This window comes from Phyllosticta citriasiana (genome assembly GCF_038021145.1).
Source record: "Phyllosticta citriasiana strain CBS 120426 chromosome Unknown IWZ02scaffold_16, whole genome shotgun sequence".
NCBI lineage: Eukaryota > Fungi > Ascomycota > Dothideomycetes > Botryosphaeriales > Phyllostictaceae > Phyllosticta > Phyllosticta citriasiana.
Window position 1 is genome coordinate 825,424 of NW_027117293.1, and position 19,802 is coordinate 845,225.

General features: G+C 56.2%; 8 protein-coding genes across 8 annotated transcripts; 5 read left to right on the forward strand and 3 right to left on the reverse strand.

Annotated features, from left to right (window-relative positions):
* Positions 1 to 1,871: 1,871 nt before the first annotated feature.
* IWZ02DRAFT_385239 (fungal-specific transcription factor domain-containing protein) lies at positions 1,872 to 4,629 on the forward strand (the record flags this gene model as incomplete). Its single annotated transcript, XM_066765386.1, has 5 exons — positions 1,872 to 2,000; positions 2,230 to 2,449; positions 2,594 to 3,671; positions 3,750 to 4,046; positions 4,233 to 4,629. 5 exons carry the CDS (start codon positions 1,872 to 1,874, stop codon positions 4,627 to 4,629), a joined length of 2,121 nt encoding a protein of 706 aa, XP_066618857.1.
* Positions 4,630 to 4,809: 180 nt separating this feature from the next.
* IWZ02DRAFT_462934 (uncharacterized protein) lies at positions 4,810 to 5,933 on the reverse strand. The gene is made up of 3 exons (XM_066768305.1): positions 5,664 to 5,933; positions 5,388 to 5,607; positions 4,810 to 5,331 (listed from the first exon to the last, which is right to left on the reverse strand). The coding sequence occupies exons 1-3, from the start codon at positions 5,871 to 5,873 to the stop codon at positions 4,904 to 4,906; spliced, it is 858 nt and encodes a 285-aa protein (XP_066618858.1). The 5' UTR covers positions 5,874 to 5,933; the 3' UTR covers positions 4,810 to 4,903.
* Positions 5,934 to 5,996: 63 nt separating this feature from the next.
* On the forward strand, positions 5,997 to 7,907 carry IWZ02DRAFT_485242 (uncharacterized protein). Its single transcript, XM_066769214.1, has 2 exons — positions 5,997 to 6,240; positions 6,292 to 7,907. The coding sequence occupies exons 1-2, from the start codon at positions 6,128 to 6,130 to the stop codon at positions 7,511 to 7,513; spliced, it is 1,335 nt and encodes a 444-aa protein (XP_066618859.1). The 5' UTR covers positions 5,997 to 6,127; the 3' UTR covers positions 7,514 to 7,907.
* On the forward strand, positions 7,900 to 8,927 carry IWZ02DRAFT_462937 (60S ribosomal protein eL37). Its single transcript, XM_066768306.1, has 4 exons — positions 7,900 to 8,028; positions 8,098 to 8,160; positions 8,252 to 8,323; positions 8,427 to 8,927. Exons 1-4 carry the CDS (start codon positions 8,025 to 8,027, stop codon positions 8,555 to 8,557), a joined length of 270 nt encoding a protein of 89 aa, XP_066618860.1. The 5' UTR covers positions 7,900 to 8,024; the 3' UTR covers positions 8,558 to 8,927.
* A 2,132-nt stretch (positions 8,928 to 11,059) lies between these two features.
* Positions 11,060 to 12,889, forward strand: IWZ02DRAFT_462944 (Alpha/Beta hydrolase protein). Its single transcript, XM_066768307.1, has 5 exons — positions 11,060 to 11,272; positions 11,336 to 11,419; positions 11,698 to 12,101; positions 12,200 to 12,311; positions 12,373 to 12,889. Exons 1-5 carry the CDS (start codon positions 11,218 to 11,220, stop codon positions 12,525 to 12,527), a joined length of 810 nt encoding a protein of 269 aa, XP_066618861.1. The 5' UTR covers positions 11,060 to 11,217; the 3' UTR covers positions 12,528 to 12,889.
* A 361-nt stretch (positions 12,890 to 13,250) lies between these two features.
* IWZ02DRAFT_462951 (heat shock protein-like protein 70) lies at positions 13,251 to 15,618 on the reverse strand. The gene is made up of 9 exons (XM_066768309.1): positions 15,335 to 15,618; positions 15,039 to 15,203; positions 14,603 to 14,944; positions 14,371 to 14,523; positions 14,144 to 14,294; positions 14,052 to 14,068; positions 13,707 to 14,024; positions 13,356 to 13,677; positions 13,251 to 13,291 (listed from the first exon to the last, which is right to left on the reverse strand). The coding sequence occupies exons 1-8, from the start codon at positions 15,419 to 15,421 to the stop codon at positions 13,552 to 13,554; spliced, it is 1,359 nt and encodes a 452-aa protein (XP_066618862.1). The 5' UTR covers positions 15,422 to 15,618; the 3' UTR covers positions 13,251 to 13,291; positions 13,356 to 13,551.
* A 66-nt stretch (positions 15,619 to 15,684) lies between these two features.
* IWZ02DRAFT_502667 (uncharacterized protein) lies at positions 15,685 to 16,509 on the forward strand (the record flags this gene model as incomplete). The annotated part of the gene is made up of 4 exons (XM_066770310.1): positions 15,685 to 15,781; positions 15,819 to 15,883; positions 15,951 to 16,226; positions 16,279 to 16,509. The coding sequence occupies 4 exons, from the start codon at positions 15,685 to 15,687 to the stop codon at positions 16,507 to 16,509; spliced, it is 669 nt and encodes a 222-aa protein (XP_066618863.1).
* A 707-nt stretch (positions 16,510 to 17,216) lies between these two features.
* On the reverse strand, positions 17,217 to 19,522 carry IWZ02DRAFT_477528 (37S ribosomal protein Rsm22; the record flags this gene model as incomplete). Its single annotated transcript, XM_066769052.1, has 3 exons — positions 17,217 to 17,845; positions 17,936 to 19,364; positions 19,391 to 19,522. 3 exons carry the CDS (start codon positions 19,520 to 19,522, stop codon positions 17,217 to 17,219), a joined length of 2,190 nt encoding a protein of 729 aa, XP_066618864.1.
* Positions 19,523 to 19,802: the final 280 nt, after the last annotated feature.

Here is a 19,802-nt window from a genome sequence, read left to right on the forward strand (position 1 = left end):
TGTGTAGGATATTGTGTGCGGATAGATGGGTCAGGGGAAGAGACAGGAGTGGTAGAAGCCTTTCTTGTTGTATTGGAGTCGATGGTGACGGACCGGGGTTCCGATACTTATTGGTAGGCAAGTACGTAGATAGTTAAGTATGTAGAGGCGCGTGGCGGGCGTTGAAAGTAGAACTGGAGGTGCACACAACCATTTGACTGCTCCTGGTATCTATCGATTGAAATCTCGTCAATCCTTCGACCTGCCATGACTTAAATGTTGTCATCTGTCATATCTTACCCTCTTTGAAAAGCTCACTGCCCGCCTCTGATGGGAATTGCATCAACTCTCCCCCCACTCGCCCATTTCCCCGCCGTCTTGAGAGAGTCATGACTGACCTAATGCCAACAAGCCCCATCGGCAGGTACTAGCAAGTTGGAGTGGGTAGGGAAATACGGGAACCACGCGCAACCAATGCTTCGTTCGACATTTTGCTTGATTCCTTCCCTGTCCTGACCGAACACGAACCCACGCTTGTCTCCTGCTCGCTCTGGCCCACCCCGGCCACCAAGTAGTAGCCACGCGGACCGTCGCAACACGCACGCCATCCATGCACCGCCGCTAACCGCCGTCGATGCCATGACGTAAAAGCATCATACCCCTCCCCCCCCCCCCCCATTCGCGGTGCAGCGTTGGAGGCGTTTGGTCGCGTGCTGCTACCACCATACCGTACCGTACCGTACCCGCTGCCTGCTTGCCTGCCTCGCTCGCTTCCCCGCATCTCATCTCGTCTGCATCTGCAATCTGTAGGCCATCCTCGTATGTGCTTTGGGCGGATGATTCCAGTCCACGATGCTCCCCGCACAGAAGAGGAAACGGAGGAGCTGAAACTCGGCGGGTTGGTTGTGTGCCGGATGCGGAGGGAAACTGGAGACTCTTATCGGCAGGGCCGTCTCCACAAAACCCTGATCTGGCGGTGCGTGGTTGACTTGCTGCAGAGAGAGAGAGAGAGAGAGAGAGAGAGAGGAAGAAAGGCAGTGTGTGGTGTGGTGTGGTGTGGTGTGGTGGATGGCTGGGGCCACTCAGGTACCCGGGCCGGCGCGCGGCCGTCTTATCTATGGCGAACCACAGCGTCTGCCGAGCGGCCTTTTACTTACAACCTCGACGCCGCTCATCAGCGCCCGCCATCAATGGCAGGGCTTCTCTGTCACGTTCTTGCTGAGCTGCCTGCCCTGCTTGCCGGCTGGCCGGCCAGTCATTTTCCCGCTGTAGATAATAATACGCTGCCTAACTGACTGACTGACTGACTGACCGTCTATTACCGACGACTATCGCCTGCCGGCGTCTCTGCTAGCTGTCTACCTACCTTACCAGTCGACCACACACCGGCTGCTTTGCTCGTCGGTAATCTTCTCTTTCTTCTTTCATCGCCCCTATCTTTTTCCATCTCTGTTCCTGTCTCGTCTGCTGGGCGACACGTGCTGTTACACTATTCCACGCGGCCAACCAACGGTCGTCTGTTGCGAGCGAGGGTCCTGGCGCCAAAAGAGCTAGGAACAAGACGCCGTCGAATCGACAAAGCTTTTCGTTCGCTGTCTGAAAGAAGAGGGCGCCGAGGTTGATTCGTCTGTCACGTTGCGTCGCGTCGCGTCCATCCATCGACGGGCAGTACCTACATAAGTAGTCATCGACCTATCCGGTCTCTCGCTCACCCTCGTCCCTCGTCGTCCGCGCTCGCTCTCGTCGACGACCACTGCTACTTCTTTGCTGTCTAAGAATATTTCCCTCCTCCTTTGGCGCTAAGTGCGTCGGCCAAGGCGACGACGAGGACAGAAATCGTCATGGCGCGCACAGCGACCAAGGCGGCAGAGATGGGCAAGGGCCTCGGAGCCATGAACCAGCCTGCCGCTGCTGTCGATGCGTCGACGGCGACTTCGACGCCGAGCGGTGGTAGCGGCAGGGAGAATCTGCGCAAGAGACCAAAGAGCAAGAATGGGTGTCAGCGGTGCAAGCTAAAAAGGGTAAGTGAATGAATGCGTGAACGGAATACCCATACGGCGCATTGGTTTCGGTGGAGAGATGAGTCATCATGTTCACTTCACATTCAGCGGCTTGGAAGCACCCAAGACACATTCCATTGCTCCTTCAGAATCGGCTTCCGCTTCTGCCTCCACTTCAATTCCACTCTTCCATTTCTTCATCATTTTCATTTTCCTCCTCTGACCTTCGGCTCTCGGAGCAAACGTACAGCTCAAATGCGATGAGACCAAGCCTTCATGCCGCAACTGCGTCGCCCGCCACATCGACTGCCCCGGCTACGGCAAGCTGCTCAAGTGGTGCGACAAATACCAGTCCTACCTATCCGGCGAACAGCCTGGCAGGAGGCAGGCTGCCAGGCAAAGAAGTGAGCCGCGGGCCTCGCCTAACTCGAAGACGACGGCGAAGAGGAAAGATGGCACTACTGGGAGCAGTCATCGGGTTGATAGAGACGGAGGCAGTGAAAAGGATCTGGTTGATGGCACTCTTGCTCGTCGCGAAGGAAGTGAAGAGCAGCGGGACAGGCCGTCTTCTGGAAAGAAGCGTCGGAGAGAGGACTCGGGAGAGTCTGTGCAAGGGGGTGACTCGGCAAGGGTCGTCGAGTGCGTAGCACCACTTGACGCCTCCAGAGGATCGCGCGAGGGAAGCAAAAGGCACCAAAGGCAGAGCAACGAACGACCAAACGTTACACAAGAGGTGGATCCTGGACCTGAGTTGCAAGGTCGAGACGTAGAGTTGGACGCTTCCCCGCCGATTGATCCAAACTTGCTGGACATTGAGCTCGATGATCCTGGGATCGCCTATGTTGATCCCTCTGAGATGGGATCTCAAATTCCAGGAACCACTGCAGAAGGCATGGACGACTCCAGAGATGTCGAAGAGATACCTGCGACGGCGCAGCCGGAGAATGTCTTGGATTTCAATAATCCGGCGGAGAACTTTTTGCAAACTTTCTACAACAGGGCCACCGACACCCCCATCTCCTCACTGGCTGATCCGGCAACGGAGCTAGTTACTTACTACTTTAGCAACGTCTGTCCGCTATACTCGGCATTCGACTCTGCTTTGAACCCGTTTCGAAGCGCAGTCGGGCAGATATGGGATAGTAGCCCGTCGGTTTACTACGCCATCCAGTCAATGGCGGCAGCGCAGCTGGCCAATTTCTACCCCGAAATGATCTTTACCGGCTTGGACATGCAGCGCAAGGCGTACCGATGCCTTCAAGACGAAATGCAATTGGTCACAGCCGGGTGCCAGAGCAGTGACCGGGCATTGCTCACTCTGCTGCTCCTAGGACCATCAGCAGCGTGGCACGACAGCAGCGACCTTGGCCTGTCGCATCTCTCCGCTGCCAGAGCCCTCATATACCCCCGTCTCATCGCTCCAGTGCCGCCCGGAAACAACCTTTTGCGCCGCCGCAACCAATTTTTCGAAGAGGCGCTGATATACTGGGAGATGCTCATCGGCTTCGTCGAACCCGAGTCGACCTCGTCCAATATTGGTCCCCTGGGTCTCGCATCGTCATTCCTCAACGGCAACAGCGACAGCCCCGTCGCGCATGCCCGAAAGCTTCTCCCGCACCCCTGGACCGGCATCGCGCCCAAGGTGCATACCATCTTCGCCGAAGTGGGCCGGCTGATTCGTAAAGAGCGTCTGTCCAAATCGCGGCACCACGACGACGCCAACCACCACCATTCATCGTCCTTCTTTGGCGACGCCACATGCTCTGCCAGGCTGCCCACATCGTCGTCGTCGTCGTCGTCGTCGTCGTCGTCGTTTCGCACCGGCCGCGCAAAGGAAGCTGCCGATAATCTGGCCTGGGCGACGGTGCTAGAGGGCCACTTGCTTTCCGCTTCGCTCCCGACCACTGACGACTTGATCGATCCCGGTGATGTTAATACTGCGCGTGCGGATTTCGTGGCCGTGGGCCAGGCGTACCGCTGTGCTGGCTTGCTCGAGCTTTACCGCGTTTTCCCTTCGCTGCTGCGCAAGCGGTTGGGCGTTGCGAAGCAGACGGCGGCAGCGATGCCGTCGGCTACTAGTACTACCCACACTAATAGCGACAGCAATAACACCCAATTTGCTCGCCCTGACCAACAAGCTGTAGACGATCAAGACGACGACACCGACACCTTGGCCTCCAGCACACGCGCCTGGTACAGCTGCCTCGGCGTAAACAGCGGGCACCACGCCTCAACCACCACCACAGCAACAAGAACAACAACAACAACAACCTCCACAACAACAACCCCCACCAACGAACGCGCCTTCCTCAACAGCCTAGCCCTGCACATCCTCTCGACCCTCTCCTCCCTCCCCCACACCTCCGGCACCATGTCGACCCAACCGATCCTGCTCGTCGCGGCCGCCAGCGAACTGCGCTACACGCCGTCGTCGCTCGACTACTGGGACTTCGACGACGCGGGCGGCGCGGCGGCGGTGCGGCAGGCGCGCGCGTTTGTGGTCGAGCGGTTGGAGGTGTTTAAGCGGCGGTTGCCGCGCAGGCCGCTGGAGCGGATGTTGGAGCTCGTGAAGGAGGTTTGGAGGAGGGGGGGCGAGGCGTTTTGGGTCGATGTTATGGTTGAGATGGGGTGGCAGACTGTCATGGGGTAGGTTTGTTGGGTGGTGATGAATCGACCATCTCCGTGTCCGACTTGAAGCGGAGAGATAGGCTGGTTGATAGATTTGACTTGTTTTGGTCCCCAATCGCGCAAGTGACCAATACTCCTGACCCAGCTCGAAACGAAGTTGTACGATTTGATCTCCTTAGCCTACCCATGGTATCATTCAACGCAAAAGAAAAAAAAAAAAAAAAAAACCCCCCCACCCAATAAGCTTTCTTACAAGCCCAAGTCAAACGCCCAAAACTCCCAACAATTCCCCACGTTTACCTCTCCACTTCCAGCATGCCCTTCATACCCTGCTCCACCGCCGTCAACCACCTCCCCCTCTCCTCCAAATCATCACCCATCCCCGCCTCGCCCTCCTCCCTTCGCCTTTGCGCCTCCTTCGCCGCCGCAACCGTGCCATTCCGCTGCATCTCGAGCGGTTTGAGTTCGGCCTCGAGGCGCTCCAGCTCGCGCGTCTTGCGCGGCACCGCCGCCTGGAGGGCCGCCAACTGTTTATCGAGGGCCGCTGCTTCAGCCTCGCGTACTTGGAGAGCCTGCAGGGTTTCGGGGAGCGGCATGGAGAGGGAGGGGTTCGCGGGGTCGGGGGCGGAGCTGTCGCGCAGCGAGGAGATGGTGGTGTCGAGCTCGGCGATTTGGCCGGGGAGCGAGGAGAGCTGCGTCGTGCGGAGTTGGATTGATTCGTGGCCTGTATCTCTGTAGTCAGCGCAGTTGTTCGTGCTGAAAATTCCGTGGAAAACTCACGTTGACTGAGTTCGCGGCCGCGGCGCTCGAGCTGGGCGAGCGTGTCCGCCACTTGGAGTTTTTGCGCCTTGAGGCTGGCCTTGACTTCGACTAGCTGCGCTTCCAGCTCGAGGTTTTCCTGCGGCTCGACGAATTGCGGCGGGTCGTTTGTAAGGGCTTTGAGAAACTCCTCTTTGGTTGTTTGCTCGACGTAGCTGAAGCGGAGCTTCGAGAACAATTCCTGACAAGATGCTGAGCATGGTCTTCTGCATGAATATGTTGAATATGGCGCAATACCTTGTAGTGAATCAAATCCGCTTGTAAAGTCGCTGGCGACGTAGCCTGCTCTGCGTCCTCAGCGGACGCTTCTGAGCCAGTGGAGTTGCGCTTGGTTCCATAGCTTGACGGCTTTGGCCCGAAATCGTCGCTCAATTCGATGATTGAAATCTTCTGGTTCCTCTGTAGCTCCTCGAGTCGCTCGATTGCTGCTTCCGGTGCGGTTGCCATGTCGCTCGCAGTGTCGAATGCTTTGTTTACTGCTTGGTTTTGGTCTGGCCGACGGACGACGAATTCGCCGCGCGGGTTTTATTCGGGTGATCTCTTCCCCCACGTCATGCTCAGCGCCTGTCCCGAGTGCCCGTTGATAGTCGCTGCGACCATCCGCCTTCTCTCTGCACTTGTGCTCACTGCGAGCGCCTCGCCCTCGCCAGCTCCTTTGCCCCGGTGGAGCAGCCTGAGATCTTTGAGGATCCTGTCGCAAAATGCCTACAGACGACCCGACCGACGACTACGTTGCTGAGCTGCTCAAGAAGGATGCGAAGGCAAGCTCCAACCGGTACGCCGCTGTAGGGCTTGAAGCTGTATTACCCAAGAGGTTTGTCTCATGTAGTCCATCCAACGGTCAATTGAAGCTAATGTTTCCAAGGCCGACAAGCAAAGCTCCCAAACCTAATACACGCTTTCTCCGAAACATACTTCGCGAAACGGACAGCCACAATGCGGCGCTTCTGGCCAAGGAAGAAGCTGAGGCTAAGGCGAGACTGACATCGCTCAAGAACAAGAGAGCTCCCAGAGATGCCAAGTCGATTCTGGGAAAGGATCTGAGGGAGGCGGAGAGGAGCAGAAGGGGACGAGAAGAGCGGCCGCCAAAGAGGCAACGGATGGACGCCGGTGACAATGACACGCAGCGAGATGGGACTACAAAGAGACGCCATGATGGCGAGCAGATTTCACACAGCTCCAAGTACGAGTCGACACGAGACCGAGACAGTCGTGGCGAGCGGCGCAATCACCACGATTCTGACAGCGAGGACGCATATCATGAACGCCGGTCGCGACATCATCGAAGGAGCCATAGAGATCGAGACAGGAGCCGCTCGGTAGATCAGGATGGAGAAAGACGCCATCGTACGGAACGTAGACGACGAGAAAGGCGAAGAAGTACCTCGGCCGAGAGCAGCAGGGAGCGGCGACACAAGTCAAGGCGGCGGGAGGACTATCCAGAACATCGGAGACGGCGTCGCGATGATGGTGGCCGGATAAGAAGACGGTCAAGGTCACGATCGCCCGACAGATCGCGGAGTAGATCCAGGAATCGGCACGAAGGACGGCGAAAGCGACGCTCCCCATCAACCTTGTCAACTCACGCAGACAGTCCTGCCGATGGCAAGAGGAGCCATGCACCACCTACCAAGAGTCGCCCTTCTCGCGGCGATGATCATGATGATTCTGATACCGATCCCCTGGACGATATTCTGGGGCCTCTGCCACCATCTCTTGAGCCAGCCTCTCGACCCCGAGGTCGCGGAGCTACAAACTTCAACAATACCATGGACAAACACTTTGCGGCAGATTACGACCCTTCACAAGACGTCCGCGTAGACTCGGAGGAAGAAGACGACTGGGACATGGCACTGGAAGCTCTCCGCGACAGGCAAAAGTGGCAGCAGCAAGGCGCAGAGAGGCTGAAGGCTGCCGGATTCACCGAAGAGGAGATTGAAAAATGGGCCAGCGGACAGGAAAAATCAGAAGAAGACGTCAAGTGGAGAAAGAAGGGAGAGGGAAGAGAATGGGATCGAGGCAAGGTGATAGGAGAGGACGGATTCGTTGATCTGAAGGCCGAATGGGGTAGGCTCAAGGAAACTTGATTGAAGATGCGCTTGAGCCGGTTTTGGATCAGGCTGCAAAAGCATCCGTACACCGATTGCTAGCATTACTTGTGTCGATGCATAGCTAGGTTCTTAAAGGGAACAAAACGTGCATTATTGCGTTGATACATATTTGTTGATGAGTCCAAGATAGGTGGCTCGTAAGTGGAATCAAAATGATAGTGGTCAGTCAGCGCGGCACCTACAGGATCGCCGACAGGCCCTACTCTTGCACTGCAACCGACTTCAAAGTTTCTTGTGTTTCGAGCGGGCGTTGATGAGAAGGTGGTGAGGTCCTCCGGCCATCGACGAAAGCGGACTAGCGAGTCACGTGCCGCACTTTGCATTTTCGCCAGAGACGACACTGTGGGCGACTTTCGCGATCAGCCGGGACGACACCACCGACGACACCTCGAAGCTACGACAGCCAACACCAACGGTCAGCAGCCCTGTCACTCTCTCGAATTCTCAAAATTTTACTTACACTTTCTCATACAGTCCCTAATTCAAAATGAGTACGTCGTCCTCCGCCGCTGCGCGCCAACCACCACGATCGCAATCCACGAGACTGACGGCCTAAATAGCGAAGGGTACCTCCAGCTTCGGCAAGCGCCACAACAAGACGCACACCCTCTGCAGGCGTTGCGGTTAGTACTATCCAAGGAATCAAACACTGGCTCGATGGACGAGGCGGGCAAGTGGGATTGAGGATAAAGACTGACATGGACGTTTTTCTAGGTCGCCGCTCCCTCCACATCCAGAAGCACACCTGCGCTGCCTGCGGCTACCCCGCGGCCAAGACTCGTGGCTGTACGTTTGCCCTTCGATAATCCCGACCCGTTCGAGCGTCCTCGGAACAACATTCGCAACAAGGGCGTTTTTAATGAGAACATCACTGACCAACTCGATACAGTCAACTGGGGCGAGAAGGCCAAGAGGAGGCACACCACCGGTTCCGGCCGCATGAGGTACATGAAGAACCTCCCCCGCCGCGCCAGCAACAACTTCCAGTCCGGTGTCGCCAAGCGCCAGACCAAGGCGTAAATTTCCTCTTCGGTCTTCGGGATGAATGGTGTCGTAGGCGGACGAGAGTTCGGTGAAAAACCATAAGGCGCGGCAATGGATTTGTGGAACAGGGATTGAAATTCACAAATCGGAGCAATTTCTGGGCCGGGGGGCATTCGTCATGATGCATGCATGCTTCGTTTGTTTGTGGGCTTTATGGAAACGTCCAGAGGACTTGATTCTCAAAATGTGATGGGGATTCAGAGATCAGAGAACTTGCCCAATGGAATTGCTCCTCCCGCGTCAAAGAAAAAAAATAAGCCATGCAGCCCTCGGACAATGGTTTTGTTGAAGAGGATAGAGAGCGAGATACCACCATTGGCGGTCAAATACACTCAATCCGAATGGACCGCACCCGCATTCGTCTTTCAACCACGTCGCGTTCGATTTGCGCCCGTTTCGAATTCAAAATGAGGCCCGACTGTATATCCGCCATCTTGACCATCCACAGGCTTCACACAATCCAGGAGATACTGCACCCCGCAGATGTGTTGAGCTTCTATTATGACATGTTGGGGGTGGAAGTTTATGAGCCCCCTTGACTCTGTCCCAGTGGAAACATCTGGGCCTGAGACGTGGTTGACTTTTCCAGCTTAGGTACCGGTACCTTACATGCACGTGGGAACCAACACTCATCATTAGCACGGACGCGACTTCCCGTGCCCTCCAGCTCCGCCCAGTCTTAAATGTCTTGAAGAAACTCACTCTACCTACCAATACCGACTAACAAGTCTTCCTTGCTACTCACTCTTTGTGTTTGCCTCATACTTTGAACTGGAGGAGTTTCCTCTTTGGTTCCAGACATAGACCCAACGGTCTTCACGAAGCGGTATGTTATTTTGGTTCTATTTCAACGTTGCTCAACAACTCAACATCCATTGTTATTCAACCATCCCCATCCAGTACACAAGATGTATATAAGAACAAATCATGAGCCCAATCTCCATACCACCCCGTTCCCGACAGTGGAAACTGCGCACCTGCTGCCTTCAGCAATAATCCCACCACCATGGCACCTCAGTCACCCATCACTTCACAACGTGGTGAAAGAGTCAGGATGCCCGCCCAGAAGCAGACCCCAATGCCACCTGAAGTGGAAGAGATGCTGGAACGGCGCATTTTCGACTGTGCTCGCGCCGATATCCCGCTCCAGCATTGGCAGAGAGGAATGTCTCCCGAGGAAGAGCACCGTTCCAAGCAACTCGCTTGCGGTCCCCAAACTGGACCTGCCCCCGTGACGCCTCGCCCACATCAGACTCGAAGGTCCATCGAGGAAGAGCTTCGTTCCCACCAGAAAGAATCGACTGCCTGGACTCTGACTCTACCAATTCGCAGTAAATCAGGGTTGCCTTCGGTTGATGAGGTCGACAAATCACAGCATCCCAAGCTGACAGTTACCGTCACTTCATTGGAACAAGAGCGTCTTTTCGAGCGACTCATTTTCGAGCCTCGGCAAATACCTACGCCAGAAAAGGAAGAGGCTCTCAGGGCTCTGCGTCCAAGGAACACCGGGCGAGGGATGTCATTCAACGAAGGGTCCTACAGACCACCGCGCGCCGAGGACTGGTTGACCCTAGAACTACGACAAGTGCTCGAGCCAACAGCGATTCCGCTCCCATTCGAAACCTACGTCGAGGCCATCTCTGTGCTCGAAGGCGAACTCCATCCAGACCAGGCCACAGAGTCCTGGAAACAACACACAGTCGCCTGTCTCGAGATGCGTCGCACAGGATACCTGGAAAAAGATCAAGCCCAAATCGACCACTTCTTCCGCGAGTACATCCACTTTTCGCAGGCTTGGTTCCGATCACGCCAGAGTCTCGCCATTATCGAGATGGGACTAGACGATGTTATCGACTCTGAATACTGTTCAGACACTCTAATTGACAGGCTGCACGTGGACTGGAGGGAAGCTCGCGATGATGTGAGGAGGAAGAAGGTGCTCACGAGGTTCAATAGACTTCAGCTGCGCAAGTACCGCAGGCGGAGGAGTCAGTTGCGTCGGCTTCAGTTGACTCACGAGTCGCTTGATGCACTTGATGAGCTCGCGCGGTCGATTTGAGATTTCTCCCTCTCTTGACTTTGGTCTCTTGTGGACGGAAGGTGGATGTCCTGATCTCACCTCCTCTTCCCAGCAAAGTGTCGATTATCTCCCACACGAGTACCCCGAAGATTAGGATACTTACATTGATACGAGCTGTTGATAGTAATGATGATTGCCCATTGTCCAACATGTCCTTGAATTGCAAAGGTTCTTTTCAATTAATTGCCGTGCTGTGATGAATTTTCATCTGCAAGCGAAAACGGAAAAAAACAAAATAAAAGAGGACAAGCAAACGCGGCTCCCTCCAATCTCCAGAATTCCATAGACTTTAAAACTAGAGAGAAAGGAAAGACCCGAGACAGAATGCATAGAACCATTTGGCTCATCGCAAATAAAAGTAAATCTTCAAGGTGGATGACGATGCGGGCAGCAGTCACGGCATCAAAGGAAAGTCGTGGCCACCGGCTTCGGTGGACCAACATCCGGCCAAACAAATGACGACGCAGCAACGACAAGCAGATCAACCAACCAACAACAACCGCGCAACCAAAGACAAAACCCCAGCATTACGCCCACCCATCGACAGTAAACCACGATGCTCATCGAAGAAAGCTACCAAGATGTGCCCACCAAGGCTGGTGGAGACATGCGTATGGTCCTCCCTGCTGCTGCCGCTTCGTGTGAGAGATCAGACGTGCTGAGTGATTTTGTAGGCGTCTTTCTTTTCAAGCCCGTTGTCCCTGGCTACCCTAAGGCTAAGTTCCCGGGTGTTGTTTTGTTCAGCGAGATTTACCAAGGTATTTTATTCGATTTGGTCTTGCTCGAATAGCAGCATTGTTTTGTCTCGTTGCTTCTTCTTCTGTCTTTTCCTGAATAAGTCTTTTCATCTCATCTCGTCGATGGCTCCCATGCTCATACCTTATAATGGATGAATGGAAGAAGTGGGGGGACTGCCAGTCAGTCCTCTTGAGATTTCCCCAGCTGCTAGTCTGAAACTCGTTTCTGTCCATTTCTTCACATTTACACCACAGCCACATCCTCTGCGCCACAAAGCATCTCTAACCCAGCACTCCAGTAACCGGACCCGTCCAACGCTTCGCTCGCCAAATCGCCTCTCACGGCTTCCTCGTCGCAGCGCCATCCTCGTACCACGAATTCACGGGGCCGGCGCCACTCGCGTACGACGGTCCCGGCACCGACGCGGGCAACGCGTGGAAGATCGAAAAGGAGCTGGCCGCGTACGACGAAGACGCCGAGTTGTCCGTGTCGCTGCTGCTGGCGCACCCGCAGAGCAGCGGGCGCGTCGGTGCTACGGGCATGTGTCTGGGTGGCCATCTGGCGTACCGCTGCGCGCTTGACAGCCGTGTGGCGGCTGCAGTGTGCTATTTTGCCACTGACATCCACAGTCATAGTCTGGGCAAGGGCAAGAATGACGATTCGTTGCAGAGGGCTAAGGATATCAAGGGCGAGTTGGTCATGGTGAGTGTGACGTCTCTGACTGCTTGAGCTGCTAAGTCTTGTTTCCGTACGCGATGCTATGTCCAAATGCTCACATCTCCACCTCCACCACCCCCCAGATTTTTGGCAAAAAAGACACGCACGTCCCGCCCGCCGGCCGCGACCTGATCCGCTCAACGCTGCACGAAGCAGGCGTCAAATTCAGCTTCTACGAGCCCGAGTGGGCGCAGCGTAAGTCTCCCTTCCCCCGTTGCCACCATCCCCCCAACTCACACAAAACCCAACTAAACAGACGCCTTCATCCGCGACGAGCTCTCCAAGGGCCGCTACGATCCCGCCATCTCCGGCATCTGCTTCCAGATGCTGCTCGAGCTGTTCAACCGCGCGCTGCGCTCGGACTTGGGACCGCGCGAGGAAGACGCCGGCGAGCCTGAGCATGTGTGTTAAGCGACGCTACATCGCGTCACGCCGAGTTGAGCCGAGACGAGATGAGCTGGTTTTCTCAGGGGGCTTTGGGGGTTTGGTTGGTTGTGGCGAGGGTCCCGTGAAGGAGAAGATGGATGGTGGTGGTGGGGGTGCTGTCGCTGCAGAGTGGAGAGCTGCAGAAATGATGAGATGAGGATGAAGATGATCACGATAGTGATGACGATGTGGTACAATGTCTTGTTTGCTGATTGATCTCTAAGCATTTGTGTGTGTTTTAGTCTGAAATGGTGATGACGTGACGGTTCTGGAGTCCGGGCAGCGCGCAGTAGCAGCAGCAGCAGCGGTCAAACAAGCAGAGCAGCAACTTCACAGGACAATCAGTTCGATATGCCAATTGACAGAGCCAAGCCAAGCCAAGCCAAAGACAACGGGCACCAGCAACGACGAGCAACAACACCGAGAGAGTCCAGGTGAGTCCAAGAGACAGCCAGATATATGTAAATGCGAAGAGCGATTCTTTTACGTCCCAGAAATCTATCACGATCCATGCAATCTCTCCCCCCCTCTCTCCTTACCACAACGGGTAGCGAAACAATAGGAAAACAAGGAAAAGAAGGGGGCGTAAAAAAGGAAACCAATGTGTTGGCAGTAGGTTGCCGATATCTCTCCATCCAGATCTAACCCGCTAGAACGCCAGTCTCTCATACATTGTGTGACCAACAACCAGCGGTTCTTTATCTCTCACTCTCTCTCTCTCTCTCTCTCTCTCTCTCTCTCTCTCTCTCCTCTCTCTCTCTCTCTCTCCTCTCTCTCCACTCTCTCTCTCTCTCTCTCACTCCGTCTACTCTCAGTCTTTCTCTTTGCCTTTCAATCTCTTTTTTGGTTTCATCTTCTCCATCTCCTACCACTCACTTGGACCCCACACGTGGTTCAGAATGCCACTCCAATGCCCGTGTCAGACTCATCCACCTGCAAAAAAATATCGACGTCTACTTCTAAAACATAGGAATCTCATGCGCTGCCGTTCTCGACAATGGCAGGCTTCTCAAATGCTACCCCTGACGCCGCCCTTGCCGCCAACCTCCCTGACGACAACGTTGACGGCCAAGTCGCCGGCTAATGTGAGCTGCACCTCGACCTTGGCGCCCTTCTTGACGCCCTTGAGCGCCACCTCTGCGAGCGGGGCTGCCCGCCTTCCACACCTTGCTGCGAATTCTCCTCGGGCTCGTCGTCGCTGTCGTCCACGTCCGAGTCGTCCTCTTCGGCCGCCTTGTCGGCGCCATTCTCCTTGGGTTTGGGCTCGGGCTTCTCGACCTTGATCTCACGCAGGCCCTCGCAGATCTTGACAAGCACGTCGCCGCCCTCGCGGGGAGTGCCAATGACGGCCGTTTTGCGGATGGGAACGGGCGTCTCGGCCTCGACGAGAGGGCTGAAGACGCCGTGCTCGGCAGTCTCGGAGATGCAGAGGACGCCAATGGCCTTGCTGAGGTGGGGAGTGAGCGTGACCATGGGTGGGTGCTTTGCTCAATATCCTCGGTGTCGAACTCCTGGATGAGAGAGGCCTGGATGGCAGCGCCACGGGCAGCCAGCTCAGAGGGGTTGATGGCAGCGGCCGAGGTCGCGGGGGCCTGGATGACGGTGCTCTCGGGGGAATGCGAGCTGGATGTTGCGGGCGAGCTTGGGAGTGTGCGAAGTGCCACCGGACAGGATGACCTCGTCAATGTCGAGGACGTCGAGCTGGGCCTTCTCGACGGCGTGGGTCACCAGGCGGGTGAGGCTGGCAAACTGCTTGTTCGCGAGGAGTTCGTAGCGGGTGCGGTTGACGGTTTGCAGTGTAGTCGATTCCGTCAGTCAAGCTCTCAACGCTAAAGTTTGCGCTTTGACCGATGCTGAGCGCCTTCTTGACAGCCTCAGATTCCATCTTGAGCTTAGCCAGACCACGCTCGTTCTGGCGCGGGTCCGACTTGTGCTTCTTGATAAACTCCTTGGCAAAGTAGTCCATCAGGACCTGGTCGAGCTGGGCGCCGGCAGTTTCGTAGTCGTGGACGGTGGCCAGAATGCTGTATATGCCTCCTCTTGAAGCAATGACGGGCAACGTCGGAGCGAGTGCCGCCAAAGTCCGCAACTACGACAATCTTGTCCGACACCTGGGCCTCGGGCCTAGCATCGTAGGCGAGGAGGGCAGAGGTGGGCTCGTTGATGAACTGAATAATCTCGAGCTCGGCGTCCTTTGCGGCCTTGGCCAGAGCCTCCTTCTGAGCCTCAGTGAAGTTGGTGGGAACGGTGACGACGGCGGCAGTGACAGTCTTGCCCAGGTAATCGGAGGCCGAATTCTTCAGCCTGCGGATATGTCTCGTGGTAATCTCAGAAATGGTGCGGGTGTTCTCCTTGTCCTCCTCGGTGTCCTTGATCGAGAAGGCGATTGTGGATTCGTGCTCCTTGGGGGTGTGCGGACTGGTGGCTGTGGGTGGGGTCTATCGACTTGAAGCTGCCGCATGCGTTAGCCATGTCGGCGCAAAAGAGGGGCGTAACAGGGCCGTACTCTTGGCCAAGGAAATCTCTGAAGTAGGCAACGGTGTTCTTGGGGTTGCGGATCAACTGCGCCTTGGCCTGGGTGCCGTGAAATTCCTCGCCAGCAACGTAGGAGAGGATGGTGGGGATTTGACGGTCTGAAAGAGATTTGGTTAGCTGGGCTCTCTTTGCGCTGACCGCCGGTCAAACTGGAGTTGAAAACTCACCTCCTTCCTCGTTGGCGATGACTTGAGACTTTCCCTCCTGTGCAGAGTCAGTATCTGTCTCATTTGTTCCTGACATGGACAAAGGCGTACAGCATTGACGCTGGCAATAGAGCTGTACGAGTTGCCAAAGGAAATACCAATGACAACCCTGGACGGACCACTCTCTTCCGCGCTCATTTTGCAATGTTATCCCTTCGCGACTGTAAAAGGGAAAGTGGTGGATCGAAAAGGCTCCAACAGGACGCGGCGTAGGAGAGAGGGAGGGGGTGGCGGATCTCGAGCAAAGGTGTTGACGAAGCAGATCCCCAGCAAATGGTTTTAAAAATTGGCCGCCGCCGCATGGCAGAACGTCGGATAAACTGACATCATCGTCCCGCGGATCAGTCCGACAAAAAAGCTCCCCTCGTTCGAAAAAACCCGGCGCCCGCACTGGCAAGAAAATGGCGGTCGAAGTCGTGCTCCCGGGAGAGGAGATTCCCCAATCACTGCTGCCAACCCTCCAGGAATGGGGACAAGCCGCTCAAACTGGGGCCAGGCGTGCGGCACACACCGCCGTCGACCATCACGGCGACAGTCGCGGGCACGCTCAACGTCGACAACAAGAAGAACGGCATATGGGTCGAATACAACAGCGGTCGCGTGAGTCTCCAGTCCCACTACACCACCCTTTGCCCCTCAAGAATCCTCGTCTAATAGCTGCCCGCAGTACATCCCGCACACCAACGACCTCGTCCTGGCCCAAGTCCACCACTCGAGCACCGACGCCTACCACTGCGCCCTGACGCCGCACACGCCCTTCGCAACGCTGCCGCACCTCGCCTTCGAAAACGCAACCAAGAAGACGCGCCCCATCCTGGCGCCCGGCGCCCTCGTCTACGCCCGCGTCGCCGCCGCCTCCAAGCACATGGATCCGGAGCTGGAGTGCCTGAGCGCGACCACGGGAAAGGCCGACGGCCTGGGGCCCGCTCAAGGGCGGCATGGTGTTCGACGTCAGCCCGGGCATGGCGCGCCGCTTGCTCATGCCGGCGGGAAAGAAAGATGCGGCTGAGGAGGGCGGCCCGGGGAGGGTCGTCGTGCTCGAGGCGCTGGCCGAGCGCGTCAGGTTTGAGGTCGCTGTCGGCAGGAATGGTCGCGTGTGGGTCGATAGCGATGAGGGCGTCGAGGTGGTGTTGGCGGCGGGCAAGGCGCTGCAGGGAGCTGATCGCGAGGGTTTGGGCGTCGACGGCCAGCGCGACGTCGTGGCCAAGGTCCTGAAGGCGCTCTAGCCAGTCCTTTCCCAGCAGAAGATGGCGTTGGCGGTCCATTCGAGTGCATTTCCCGGAGTTGGCTGGGGCGGGTCCGGTATGGAAAAGTCGGCATTTGCGCGTCACAAAAGCAAGCAGGCAGGCAAGCAAGTCTATCTGTCCGCATCCGAGGGCGATCACATTTCAAAATCACCGCGAGACCAAAATTTAGACAAGCGCGAGGAAGAAGCTCTGGTTTTTGCCTCGAGTGTCGCAGTCTCCTCGCTCAAATGACGTCGAGCCGACGACCACATGTCTCGGAGGAGCAAGGCACGGCCTCTCCGCCAAGCCTTCAGCGGCGTCATTTCATGGAGCTTGATCAAAGCTTATACCGACGTCTGCTCGCTCTTGCGTCAGAGGCACCGAGGACTCGGAACGAGTTCAGACGCGGGCACTCAAGGAGACCGCGACTCAAGGTTGATGATCAAACATTAGACTCGGATGACAGAAAGGGAAGTGGGCGTGGCAAGATTGAGGTTGATGCGATGAAATATGTATCAGGGAATAGGTGCAGAGGCAGAGACACAGCGGTCAAAGTGCTTCGGTTGAGAGGGGAGAGTTGGGTATGCTGAGGGGAGAGGCGTCTCCATCCACGACCACATGTACAGTACAACAGTCAACAACCACACCGGCCCCTCTGTCCCTCCATCCCACATCCCCCATCAGTCTACTCTTTTCACCTTTGTCCTCTATCCAAACACCTCCTCCAACAACGCAGCATCCGTCTTGGTGGTCCTTATCATGGATCTTGAAATCTTGCCCTTCTTATCTGTCCTGCCGCGAATAGCCCTCAGCTTCTTCTTGTCCTCCTTGCTCAGCTTCCCCTGCTGCGTGCCGGCCTTGACCTTGAGTTTCTGCAGCGAAATCGGCGGCTCCTTGTTGCCCAAGCGCACGTGGCGCGGCACCCGCGTCGCCGCGCCTAGCGCCCACAGGTCGCCCCACCGCGACTTGCGCGCGTCGCGGTACGCCTGTCGCCCGAAGCTGCGTGGCACCGTCCACCGCTCCAGGTTGCCCGCCGGCGTGCACACGTCGAGCAGCACATGGCCACGCTTCTTGAGTGGCGGCAGGATCATCCGTGGCAGCGTCAGCGTGAGCACGTTGGGGGCCAGCGAGGTTGGTTGGATTTCAGACCCCGGACTCGATGCGGTTGTTGGGACTGTTGGCGCTGACTCTGATTCTGGCTCTGCTGTGCCGCTGGCAGCGGCAGAAGATTCGGCAGAAGATTGGGCAGAAGATTCGGCAGGAGATTCGGCAGGAGATTCGGCAGGAGATTCGGCAGAACTTTGAGCTCCCGTCATGCCGTCTTGCTCAAGGACCTCTGCGTTTCCTTCAAGCCGGGCAAACAATGCTTCTTCAGCAGCTGCTTCTGCCAAGTCCTCCTCTTCGAATGGGTTGCGGTTGCGGTCACCGTAGCCCGCAAAGGCCGCATCTGTTGCCTCCTTTTCAAACATGAAGCCCTCGGACGCCCTAAGATCCTGGCCCTTCATGACGGCCAGGTAGCTGAATTGCACATCTTCATGGTTCCGGTCTTTGGCTCCAATAAGGTTCTGGAGATAGCCGGGGCGGATGAAGCGCTGTTTGAAATAGCAAAAGTCCTTTCTGTTGCGGCTAATTCCTGGGACTTTGTACATGGGGCAGCCCAGGTGATTGGTGCATGGGGCAACAATCATGCCCTTGTCCTTTTCAATGGGGCCTTCTTCCAGAAGATCGTCAAACTGTGCCTTTGTGTGAGTTGAGCCAGGTGATGACATGAGTCGCTTTAGAATAAAGTCGCGGGCACCAGCGACAACCTCGAAGCCGCGGGGAACGCCCTTTTCGAGTATGATCAAAACACCCCCGTTGGGATTGAGAAGCGACCATAGCTTCGATACGGTCGACTTGCGCATATAATCTTCTTCCATGCCCCAGAGAAGGTGCGGAGCAATAATGATGTCGTAAACTTTTCGATGCTGAGGTCCGATGTCTTCCCCAGACATGATGGATTCCGGGAGACGGGGCAGAAATGTAGTATCATCGAGGAAACGAGCAGCACGTTTCCGCAGAGTATCCGAGCCCGTAATGACGGAAGCCTTGCCCAGAGGAGGTTGGGCAAGAGCATCGGTAACGGTTCCATCTTCCTTCATCCGTGCCCACTCGGCCTTGAGCACTTCCCGCCAGGCAACAACACTGGCGCCTCCAGAGCTGGCGTCCAAGATCAAGGGGCCGCCCGGTCTTTGAAGAAGGCCTTCTAACCAGTCGCTCCCGAGACGCTTTCGGACTTCAATCATGACGCTCATGGCAGATGCATAGGCACCGGGCATGACGGCTGCCATGAACGAATCGCTTTCCAACGGAGCCATCCGTGCCATTGATGCTTCGAGAGGAATTGGCTTTTGCACGAGCTCTCCTCCTCGCGGCCGTGGCGTTGAAGTCGAGTGTGGCAACCGAACTCCCCCAAAAAGACGCTCAGCGGTTTGCTTGAGATGCCTGTTTTTCGATGACGCTAGCATTTCCTTGATCGGATCAACAAATCCCTCTTGGGGCAGGTATACCGTAGTAGGAGAGGTAGCGAATCGTCCAAGGTAAGTATAAGGATGTGCTCTGATCTTTTCTGCCGTAGGACCAGTCTCATTCTCGAGGTCCAGCTCATCCATGCCTTCCTCCAAGCCTTCAATGTCCTCGTCCGGCTGAGAATTATCGTCCTGCAAGACTTCGCCTTCTCCGATGACTCGGCCCCCGTCCGGCGCGTTGGCGCAGTACTGGACCTCCTGCAGGTCACCAGAGGCATCCTCCACGTAAAGCTTGTCCTTGGCCGCTTCCGCGGCCTCGATATTCCGCGCGGCTTCTTCTGCCTCCTTCTCTTGAAATACTCCTCCCCAGACACCATGCGAATAGGTGGGCCGTACAGCCGCTTGTAGACCAGGTACTCGTCGTCGGTCAGGAGCCCTTTAGGCAAAATGTCGCCAAACATCTGTCTCGCGCGTTCGTGCACCCTCCTCCGGCGTAATTGGCGCATGTTCTGCTTCACCTCCGTCGTATGATTCTTCTTGGTAGTGTCCTGATGGTTCTTCTGCCTGTCCATCACTTTTTTCCTGTCGTTCCCAGGAGACTGCCGTCTTGCCGGTGCGGTGGTGAAATTGCGATGTGAATAATTCGGCGAGGGATTCGGTCGTAGGCGCTTGTGCAATCTAGTGCCATTGGAGGTCGAAAGAGAGCGGCTGCTTGTGTCGAGAAGCGTAGTGGCATTTGCCCGCAGTTTCAAGCGACATGCCCTGCATATAGAGGACTGCAGCGGG